Raw genomic sequence first — 12,038 nt, 5'->3', positions numbered from 1 at the left:
CATCCACCAGTCCTCCTCCACATCACGCCTCATGACACGCCACGCCCACCAGTCCTCCTCCACGTCACGCCTCATGACACGCCACGCCCACCAGTCCTCCTCCATGTTAAGCCACGCGCTCCAGTCCTCCTCCACGTCACGCCTCATGACACGTCACTCCCACCAGTCCTCCTCCACATCACGCCTCATGACACGCCACGCCCACCAGTCCTCCTCCACGTCACGCCTCATGACATGCCACGCCCACCAGTCCTCCTCCATGTTACGCCACGCCCACCAGTCCACCTCCACGTCACGCCTCATGACACGCCACACCCACCAGTCCTCCTCCACGTCACGCCTCATGACACGCCACACCCACCAGTCCTCCTCCACGTCACGCCTCATGACACGCCACGCCCACCAGTCCTCCTCCACATCACGCCTCATGTCACGCCACGCCCACCAGTCCTCCACGTCACGCCTCTCGTTTTACTTTAGCCTAATTGGCCCTTGATTTCCTGTAAACAAGATTAAGGTGTGGTCAGTGTGGCATGTTTTCAGATGAGGGTTGCTAAGTATTTGCTTCCACTTGGTCTAAAGTTTCCAAGAGCACGTGTACTTCCACTAACGCCGCATGACGAGCCTTCAGGAGCTCTTCTGGCTGTTAGCAGCGTGTTTCCTTGTGCGGTGCTCATCACAAAGAGTTGTGACACCTGCACTGTGCATTGGGTAGTGCCTTCCTGCTGAGGGACTGTGAAGGGGAGGCCAGGTTCTGTCTGCTTCTGCAGGTGAAGTGTTTGTGCCTCTGTGCTTGTAGAGGCAGATGGAGATTGATCAAGTGCAACATGACCGCTCTGTCCCTCCTCCTTTCTCGTGAAACCTTCATATCCTTCTCCCTCTTTGCTTCCTTCTCTCTCTCTCTCTCTTTGCTTTGTCTCTCTGCAGTCATTACATGGTCACAGAGTACATGGGAATAAGGAATGAAAGCTTCATGAAGATGGCCGCGGTCGGGACGTGGATGGGAGACTTCGTGACGGCGTGGATGGTAAGGTGGTGTTCAGCCAGCTCCTGCTTTTGGAGTCTTTGTTCCCTCTTCCCTTCACCCACCGCCCGATCAACAGCTCCTGCGTTGCGCAGTGTCGGGAGCACTGTCCTCGTTTGAGCATATGAAACACTGCAGTTCCTCTCTTAGAATGCACTCTTCCAAGCCAGCGCGAGCTTTAGTGAGAGTTCTAGCAGAGCAACACAGGGAATGGGAGATCATCGTGGCACACATCAACCTGTCATGTAACATCCGCCTTCTTCAGCTCAAATGATCCCCAACTCTGGCAGCTGAGCAGTTGGGAATGATCAGGAATATCCAGGAAAACAGGAGGCCACTTGCTGTCTGCACGCTAAGAAGAGTTGACTGGACCTTCCGGTGGGGTTCTGGGGGACACCGGTGGACTACTGATGCTTCTAACATGAACTCCAGTCTGTGTAGTTGATACAATAGTATAAAAAAGAATAAAATTAACTGAAAGCTTAACCTTCAGATAAATGTACTGTAATCGACTTTATGGACTTTAATTTTCAAAAAGCTTTAAGACATTTTGATTTAAAATATGCGTTTAGGGGTTATTAGTTAAGTAGGGATAGGGAGATGGACAGAATAATAAACATGCTAGTTCAACCTCCGTTAAAGTTCATATGTGATATCAAGGGGGGGTGATTTGGCCAGTGGGCCCAGGGCACTGTAAGCCATGATGCCCTCACGCCTCTGTTCCCAGCACAGCTGCAGGGTTCCCTGTTCTCAGCACAGCTGCAGGGTTCCCTGTTCTCAGAACAGCTGCAGGGTTCCCTGTTCTCAGCACAGCTGCAGGGTTCCCTGTTCTCAGAACAGCTGCAGGGTTCCCTGTTCTCAGCACAGCTGCAGGGTTCCCTGTTCTCAGCACAGCTGCAGGGTGTCTACCCACCTGCTGTACGCCCACAATCCTGGGGGAGGGAGCTTTGTGCAGAGCATGTGCAACCCTGCCACTTTGAACTGTGTGTGTGTGTGTGTGTGTGTGTGTGTGTGTGTGTGTGTGTGTGTGTGTGTGTGTGTGTGTGCAGGCACAGCTCTGACAACCCTCTGCTGCCTGCATTATATTAGTATGCCTCACAGGGAGAGAAAAGAGAGAGAAAGAATGAGAGATACAGAGAGGAGGATGTAAGGGGGGGGGGGGGGGGGGGGAGTGCAAACATGCTGAAAGCGCTGAATCCAGACATTACTTTAGGCTCTTTTTTTTACATTCCATTAATTCAACAAGGCTCTTTCCCAAAGACCTGCCCATCTGTTTTATGTGACTTTAGTCTTCCTACTGAAAGTCATATACTGGAACTCATTTCCAAATCAAATACATCGACATGTTGTCTGGACCCGATTCCCACATCATTACTAAAGGCTTGTTTGCCTTCAATCATCTCCATCATAATTAGAATTATTCACGCTTCCTTGATCACTGGTATAGTTCCGCCTTCACTGAAAGTTGCAGTAATCCGACCTACTCTCAAAAAACCTGGTTTAGACCCCTCGGACTTAAATAACTACCGACCAATCTCAAATCTGCCATTCATCTCCAAAATCATTGAAAAGGTAGTTGCAGCTCAACTCCAGTTTTACCTTCATAAAAATGATCTTTTTGAAAGGTTCCAATCTGGGTTCCGTTGTAAGCACAGTACAGAAACTGCATTAGTCAAGGTAACCAACGACCTCCTGAGAGCAGCTGATTCTGGCTTACTTTCTATGCTTATTCTCCTTGACCTCACTGCTGCCTTTGATACCATATCTCATCGGTTTCTCATGGATCGCCTGGCTAGCATTGGGGTCAGAGGTACAGTTTATAAATGGGTTGCTTCCTACCTTACCAACAGGACACAGTTTGTTCAGATCCAGAACCACAGGTCAGACTGCTCAACAGTCTGTAGTGGAGTCCCACAGGGTTCAGTATTGGGACCGCTCCTGTTTAACATATACCTTCTACCACTTGGCAATATTTTCCGTCATTATGGCATTCATTTTCATTGTTACGCTGATGATACACAGCTTTATGTATCCACTAATCCTAATTCCACTACTCTCCCAAATAATCTGCTTGCCTGTCTCCGTGATGTGCACACATGGATGACAAAAAATTACTTGAAACTTAATAGTAAGAAAACCGAGATACTTCTTATTGGATCCAAAGCTTCACTCGCAAAAAATACCATTAGTTCACTTTCCATTGCTGAGGATGTTGTACCTGTTTCCACTCATGTTACAAATCTTGGTGTGATTTTGGACAGCACGCTCTCTTTTTCCACTCACATAAACAATACCTCCCGGATTGCTTTTTTCCACTTGAGAAACATCTCCAGATTAAGGCCCATCCTATCACAACACTCTACAGAAATACTAGTCAATACATTAGTTACATCACGGATCGACTACTGCAATGCAATACTGCCAGGCCTTCCAAATAAACTCATCCAAAGACTTCAGCTTATACAGAATTCAGCAGCACGGATAATTACACGCACCAAGTCCACCGAGCACGTCACACCCCTGCTTATCCAGTTACACTGGCTCCCAGTATCACAACGGATCAGTTTTAAAATTGTGTTACTGACATTTAAGGCACTTCACAACCTGGCACCTGACTATTTTACAGATCTCCTTCAGTTTTACACTCCCTCCCGCACTCTGCGCTCCTCTTCTGCAGGATTCCTGGTAGAACCAACTGCTAATCTCCGCACAATGGGCGCAAGGGCTTTTTCCCATGTTGCTCCAAAGCTTTGGAACACACTCCCCACACACATACGAACATTGCACTCTATTTCAGAATTCAAAACTGCTCTTAAAACTCATCTGTTCAAACTGGCTTTTTCACTTTAACAAATGTAATTTTATCTCTGTTGTTGTGTTAGAATTTTATATTTATTGTATGTTTTAATTTTGTTTCAATTTTGTAAGGTGACCTTGAGTGCCATGAAAGGCGCCAAACAAATAAAATTTATTATTATTATTATTATTATCTCAACGAGGCTGTTTCTTCTTTCTCTTGGGAAGGGCGGGATTGTGTCACGGTCCAAGGTTGGGCCCCATAGCCGGGCCGGCGCTGCTGGCCAGAGCACACACCGTGGGCTGGTCGTGGCCCAGCGGAGGGGCTGAGCCGGCACCTCGGGCCGCTCGCATCTATCGCCACACTAACCTTGGACAAAACGTGTCATGGTGAAAAGGGCAGATTTGCATAGCGACAGAGCGAAGGGGACAGGAAGGGACGGGAAAGCGCCCGAGTTTAATTACTTTTACTGATCGCTCGAGGGTGATATTTTTCTCCTAAACAGCAGTAAACTTTGACGGCAGAAGCGTGCTCTGACTGTGAAATCTGCCTGCAGTTAACTTGATTGTCTGCGCGTCATTTTTATAGAAAAGGCAAGAGGAGTGAAAATGGATTTTAATGAATGCATATAATATATTACAAGCACTTCAGTGAAAGATACACCAATATGTCACTGTTTGACCTGATGTCAGTATTCCTGTCTGCTGATTTCAGTGCTTGAGGTTTGTTACATTTAAGGATACATATAAGTATAGAAAGTTAAACATCGATCAACAGCTTTTCTTATTTCTGACTTGTTTTCTTATTTCTGACTTTTCTTATTTCTTGACTCGCCCAATGGAGGATGGGTTCCCTTTTGAGTCTTGGTCCTCCCAAGGTTTCTTCCTATTCCCCACCATCTAGGGAGTTTTTCTTTGCCACTGTCGCCTTTGGCTTGCTCATTAGGGATTTGGACCCATAGTATTGTTAACCTTGTAAATCCTGTAAAGCGCTTTGTGACAACATGTGTTGTGAAAAGCGCTATACAAATATATTTGATTTGATTTGATTTGACTTGTATTTTGATTTTACAAAAATATGCAATACTATATTTTACTAATATGGGACTTTAATGCAGTTATCTGGTGTTGCCAGCATAGTAGTTATCATTCATCCTTCAGTTCAGTGAAGCAGGTAACATCCAGTATCTGCATCTCATCCTGTAATAACCGAGGCCAGTAAACTGCTGTTGGCTTCACTGGGAACAGTTGTACCGTTTTTCTGATGCGTACCCGTCTTCCCTGTCAGGTGACGGACATGATGCTCCAGGACTCTCTGTATCCTGACTGGGGACGCGCTGCGAGACACTTCTGGAAGAAGGGAAACAACAGGATCGTGCTGTTCTGGTGAGCTGCACACTGCCACGCTCCCTCACTGGGGGGTTTGGAGGGGCGGGGAGGAACGTGACAGCCATGTCGAATCACCAGGGAGGAGCGCCGGAGATACGGTGGGTGTTTCGGCATGTCAGCTGGGCTACATCCAACTGAAAAAATGGGGGAAACGTTTCTGTGCCCGTCCCCACCGGTCCTTGCCGGTCCACGAAGACGTTTAATTTATGAAGTAGATCAGCGATGCGGGTCATGGCACCAGACTTCAGCGGCGCAGGTTCAGGACTGTCCTGCTGGACCGCGGGACTGTCGTCCTGTTACACTGCAGTGTGGTGCAGTGCCTTCTGGTCCGGCTCTCGCCGCACTGCCGTCCTGCCGGTTTTCTCCGACTCAGCTCTCGGTAATTAGCTCATTAGTTAACATGTGTCTGAGCAGAGGAAGCAGTAAAAGGCTAGAAAGCGCCGGTCAAGTGGAACATTACAGCTACGATTGACAAGCAGGCAGAGCCTTCGCTAGGCTCCTCCCCCACAGAGATTTAGTGTGCGTGTCACTCATGGCCAGGTGTCTTCCTGGTCGGGTGGAAGTGCCTCGAGAGAGTGAGCGTGTGCGTGAAGCCTGCTGCGGTGGTCTCCACACCACTACGCCTGCAGGATTATAGAAAACAGTGTGAGAACAGGGGGGGGGTTACTAGTGCTGCCTTCATTGCTCTCAGCTGTATAGAGAGATGATGAATAAATGATCACACAATCATATTTTTATTGTTCAATTAGTATTTGCTTTGCACAGATGTGTTTACCTGGACTACCAGCACAGACTGCGCTCCTAACAGACTTTGTGATTTAATCATTACAATTGTATGCTAATGATTGTAAAAATCAGACAAATTGTGGGACAGAACACAAGCACAGAAGGATCATATATTTCATGTCAGATTGTACATAGTATGCTAGATTAAGTAGAACGGCATGATTATTCATTTTATTTTGAAATAAATTTCTGTTGTTAATCTTTTGTCTTCCACAGACTCCTGCGTACAAAGTTAACTCGAGTCTCTTATTGTTAATGAACAGCGTTCAGAAAGAGCACAGAACATATAAACACTTCTCTCACTCACCAGCTCCCTCGACTACTGCAATAAAAGACGAATTGAAACATAATTCCAAATGTTTATCACGTTACATTTTTTATGTGTCATCGATAAAAAACAAAAACGGTTAAATCCCTCTCTATCTTTCTGTCTTTCTCTGTCTCTCTGACTCTCTTTCTCTGTCTCTGTCTGTCTCTCTCTCTGTCTCTCCCTTTTTCTCTCTCAATCTGTCTCAGGACAGTGTTGATCTTCCTGACATCTGTAGTGGTATTGGTCATTAGTACGGATTGGATTAGCTGGGATAATCTTAACCGTGGTTTCCTACCTAGTGACGAAGTCTCTAGGGCCTTCCTCGCCTCCTTCATCCTCGTGTTTGACCTCCTCATCGTCATGCAGGTGCTGCATTGCCCTCCCAGATGACTTATTAAAAATATAACTCTTTTCTTTCTTTGTCTACTTGACCTCTCTCCTTTTTCTCTTCTGCTTACTGTCTCTTTCTCTCACAGACACACATACACATAGACCACACACACAGACCACATACTCACACACACCGTAGAATACTTGTAACGGAAACATGATTCTTGTTTACATGTATTACCACGGTATCACAAATGAACTATTTCTTTGTGTATCAGTTGTGTCCACATGTGTATCAGGTGTGTCCTGCATAAACTGTTACTCTTTACTGTTGTGAGCATATTAAAGATGGCAATGTCTGTAGTAACCTCATTTTAAAAACAGTAACTCGTGTAAAGTGTATAATGTCAGCTTTAATTTAAAGGAATTTGAATCTACGCCATGTGAGTAATATTTTATATGGAGTCTCCCGCAGGCCATTAATGTTCAGACCACACCAGCATTCGGTGAAATCGTCATGTTTAGTACTATGCTATAAATCCTTTGCAGTTAATGACTGTCTGAAGTCGTCCACGCACACGAGCACTCACTGAAGCTCTACCGCGTCTGCAAAGCCACCATTTTTGGCCTCTGGTTATTTCAGGGGATCTTTTCTTTCAGTGGTGTCTTCAGTGCAGTCCTGCACAGTAGAGGTCAGGTCAAGGACATATTCGCCTGCCAAAGACCAGCTCCTTTCTCCCTTTTCTCTACACTTTCCTTAATCTGTTGCTATGGTACCCATTAACCTTTGCCCCCATCCCTAGTCTCTTTGGTAATTTTTTTTTTTGACGCATCCTTCAGTGTTCTTGATCTGTTTAACGGGTTTTTTTTTTCCCATGACTGAAATAATCATTTGGTCTTTGACTCCTGTATCTACTGCTAAGCTCAGCAGTGCTAAGCTACATCCTTAACATGGTAACAAAGAATTTATTCTGACACATCAAGTGTTTTGCTTCAGGCTTTGATTGATTCCGATTCTCATCTTCATTCTGTCACAGTGCCATTACCCTCATGCAGCTAGATATTGGCCTTGACTACCTGTACTAACGCACCATGTCACTTTCTAACCTTCGCGTTAGAGTACACAGGTCCTTGAATTCTCTTCTGTATGCTGCCCTGGACAGGACCGACCAGGACTGCTGCCTTGTGTACCCACTAGCATGTTTATTAGCCTTATTTACGATTTCAATTAGGCTTTTACCACTGGAACGTAGGTCTCTCTGATCAGCTCATTCTCACACAAGCCCAGTCAATAAAACACAAGGCCTCAGAGACCAAGATGTCTCGCTTCACCGTTGTCTGTGATCGCTATGTGTGACACTTAATCTCCACGCCATGTGACGCCACTGATATTTTACTCAGAGATTAATTAACTTTGCCCACTGTTGACCCTGGTCATCACAGAACCTCTTCGGCCTTTGACTCCAGATGAATTTACAGGGCTTTTCGTTTGATTCTCTCCTATGGAGTTTATTTCTCAGATTTAGTTCTCTTTTTAAGTGTGATGGTTATCATTAACTTAAATGAGAAGAAGCAGATGGAGTGGGAATGGTAGAAGGAGAGAGTATGAGACAGAGAGAGTATGAGACTGAGAGAGAGAATGAGAGAGAGAATGAGACTGAGAGAGAGTATGAGACAGAGAGAATGAGAAAATACGAGAGAGTATGAGAAAGGGAGAATGAGAGAGAGAAAATAGAGATAGAGTATAAGATATGAAACATGAGTACAAGAGAGAGAGAGAGAGAGAGAATGAGAGAGACTGCCATTGAATCAATTTAGGAATCAAAACACAACTTTGAAAACACGTGGTATAATTAGTAAGATTTACAGTGATTTCAAGCGTGTTAAATTGGGTTTCTAATTATTCTATCCCAATGTTTCCAAGGTGTCTAGACTCAAGACATATACGTGTTTCATTATTCTTTCCCAAGCTTTAGTTTTCACATGTACTCTCTTATGTGCACACTATAAAACCCTCACCATGACGACCTCTGTTCATTTAAAAGCGCTGCCTCTTGTTTCAGGACTGGGAGTTTCCCCATTTCATGGGTGATTTGGACATGAACCTACCTGGCCTGTCCACTACCCAGCTGAAGATTAAACTGCCAGTCTGCAAACGGATCTTCAAGGAGGAGTATCATATTCACATCACAGGTGTGTCACTTACCCAGCAGTCTGCATATCTACATGCGATGAAGCCACTCAATTAGAGGACTAGTGGTATTATCAGTGAATAATTAAGAATATTAACAAACTTCCTAATGAACTGTACCACTACATGTTTGAATATGTCATTTGAAATGTGTGGTTTTTACTTGCACGTTAGTTTCACTTTATTAACTTCAGTCAAACTTTGCACTGGTTTTAAAGACTGTTACCCAAGAGCAAACTGACGTTGATCTGTCCTTCACAAATGCACTACATCTTGGTATTAGGCTTCCTCTGTTTTCTGCATGGCTAGCTGTTGTAGTAACACTCCTGCCTCCCCTCCAGGGTCGCTTGCTCAGCAATACACAGCTGACTGTTAATCCTAATGTGTTGCACTGCAATTTAGCTTTATGAGAATACGAGTCTCCTGTGACTCGTTTATGAGTCTTGTGTGACTAAATAAAAAAAAAAAGACTATTAAAATGGAGACTCCAGGAGTAGAATATGTTTATTTCAAATCCCACAGAAGCCATCTGTTTCATAATCAGAACCTTGGGGGTTATTTTTTTTATTTCAGACCACAAGAATATTTTAATAAAGATTATGTGAATTAAGTTCTTTCGATTAGTCCTATAATACAAAAAAATCTTACTGGTTTTCATTTATTTGGTGTGCCAAAACTGTTTTATTTCTCTTTTTAAATCTCAAAAGCTAAGCAATGATATTTAGATTTTGTATATATTTGCAACCTCATAAAACAGACACACCTGTTCAATACTTTCTATAGTTCATGCCCTCTCCCATAACCTCTGACCTGTTACTGCAGGCTTCAGAGTTGGACTGTCCAATGGAGCGTCACCATTGGGCCTGAGGCCATTAAACTAATTAATGACCATCTCGCTTGAATTATGGCATGGGCATGTAACATATTTGTTAGAATTGATCATTTATTTCTTTTTCATATTTTGTATGGATGTGTATGTATGTGTAGGTGTTGTCTTGTAACCACCAATTATCTGCCCCCCCAGGGGAAAATAAAAGCAATTAAATTCTGTAAATTATGATTCAGATCGGTAATAAGGGATGGATTTCCTTTCAGTGGTGTGCACATTTTCTTCATGACTACTCGTTTCATGTATATTGCAGGTAAATGGTTCAACTACGGCATCATCTTCCTGGTGCTCATTCTTGACCTCAACATGTGGAAAAATCAGATCTTCTATAAGCCCTACGAGTACGGTCAGTATGTTGGACCAGGAGAGAAGATTTATACGGTAGAGGAGCCCGACACTCTGGGGCAGTTTAACCGTACCACACTGACCTGGGACTGGCGCTCTGGAAACATAGACCCCCGCACGAACCGTTCTTACGTCCAGAGAGACATGTTCCTCCACAGCCGCTATATCGGTGCTAGCCTGGACGTGAAATGCTTGGCCTTTGTTCCAAGCCTGGCTGCCTTCATTCTCTTTGGCTTCTTTGTCTGGCTTTTTGGACGGTTCCAGGATAGCGAGACATTCCCCGAGAGCCAGGACAAGACATATGAGCGCATCAAACGCAAGTCGCCATCAGATCTGGGCCTCACACCAGACGAGGTGCACGTCTCCATCAGCGAGAGTCTGAAAAGGAGCGGTACTCCCATGATGCTGCTGGTGGAAAGACACCAGATTGGGTCTCCCACTAACTCGATATCACCGTGTTCTGAGACCCAAGAGACTCAACCGAGTGTTTCTGTGGATACCGCAGAGTGTGCACAAGCCGTAGATGTCGACAAATTGACACCGTAACTGTGTAACTTTAAGCCAATCTAATATGAACCCTAGAAAGCAGACGGATATTTTTGCTGAGCTTCAGCTCTGCCTTTACCTTGATGGGTTCGTTGGACCAAAACAATAAAACACATGTCAGCAACTGTGGGCCTCAGGAGAGGCCTGGTAAGCTGACTCTTGGGTTCGTAGAGCTTTCTTTAAAACTCTAATAGTGGAGATCATAAGAAGTTGCATAACACAATGTGGTGATCTTTTCTACATTTTAATAATACATTTTCAAATATATACACTATATGTGGCATCGAAATTTGTTCAAACAGTTCCATATTCATTTTAACAGAGATGAGAATTCTGTATGAGCCAATGATGCTTAACATTTTATTTTTCTCTACAATTTTTTATTGAGGTATTTTGATGCTCAGATCTAAAGACTATTTATATACTAAATGTATATTAATGTGGTTATGATTATTCTCCCAAGAAAGCTGTGCCTTCGATTCAGAGGTCTTATGATGTCATACGTTGTTGTTGCTCTTGTTGTTTTGTTTTAATTTTATTTTATTGTGTTTTGAAATCTGAAATCTCATAGTCCATGCATACATAACCTTCAGTTGGATACAATTTGCTACAGCTATTATTATTGTTATTATAACAATAACTATTGTTATTAATGGTCTGGTTGAATGTTTATGCAATTGTTCCGTCATATTTATAAAGGTCAACATTACGATTTTATATTTAGTTGCATCACACAACTGTGTCTGAGTCTGAGTCCGTAACAATGGTGACTTAATTTTGGAGTTTACTGCAAAGTGCTTGCAGAAAGCCATTGTTCTAAGTCACTCAATGAATAAAGTTATTCATATGTATTTTGCAGTCTTTAAAATTAGTTTTTTCTTTCTTTAGAAATGAACATTGTCATTTTACCATGAATCATTTTGATTCTATAAAAACACACATTTGTTACATTTTTAATACTTACATTTGCACTGATATCAATAAATGACATTTCGTAACAAAGATCATTGACGCTCAGCTGATGGAGTTTGTGTTTCTGCATGTGTCGGGGGAGACGATGTTGCTCATCTCAGAATGCATTCAGTACAGAAACGGCTGGTTTCCATTTCAAACAGGCCTGGTCCACAGTGACCCTGTTGCCAAGCAACTCTTCAGGGCCAGCCTCTTCCAGCTGCTGACCCAATTAGTTCATTAGGACGGGAAAATAACTTTGTGCAGTCAAGGCAATCCGACTCGTTTAGATGAACATTTGGTAAATGACTATCAGGTCCGATTACAGCTAGCAAATAAGGCTTACAAACCCATTTGTCACAGGACTTCTTGTACTGGAAGAACCTTCAAAGATGTGAGCGTTAGTTACTTATTGGCCAGCACGGCCTATACAATAATTGTGTGTGTGTAGGAATTATGTGTATAAGGAACTGTGTGTCTT

The 12,038-nt window shown here is 43.7% G+C and overlaps 1 protein-coding gene across 3 annotated transcripts in view; it reads left to right on the top strand.

Moving 5' to 3' along the window:
* The window catches only part of tmem117 (transmembrane protein 117), a 34,948-nt gene extending 23,346 nt beyond the window's left edge, over window positions 1–11,602 (top strand). For all 3 annotated transcript variants that reach the window (XM_077007161.1, XM_077007163.1, XM_077007160.1), the window contains 5 exons: window positions 928–1,027; window positions 5,109–5,206; window positions 6,512–6,671; window positions 8,699–8,828; window positions 9,969–11,602. In XM_077007161.1, coding sequence (XP_076863276.1) covers window positions 928–1,027; window positions 5,109–5,206; window positions 6,512–6,671; window positions 8,699–8,828; window positions 9,969–10,606 — 1,126 coding nt within the window. In that variant the 3' untranslated portion in view covers window positions 10,607–11,602. The remainder of the gene's footprint in view (window positions 1–927; window positions 1,028–5,108; window positions 5,207–6,511; window positions 6,672–8,698; window positions 8,829–9,968) is intronic.
* The last annotated feature ends 436 nt before the right edge of the window (window positions 11,603–12,038 follow it).

Source organism: Brachyhypopomus gauderio, chromosome 5, assembly GCF_052324685.1.
Source record: "Brachyhypopomus gauderio isolate BG-103 chromosome 5, BGAUD_0.2, whole genome shotgun sequence".
NCBI classification, from domain to species: Eukaryota; Metazoa; Chordata; class Actinopteri; order Gymnotiformes; family Hypopomidae; genus Brachyhypopomus; species Brachyhypopomus gauderio.
The sequence above is the reverse complement of the archived record's forward strand: the minus strand, read 5'-3'. Positions and strand labels throughout refer to the sequence as shown.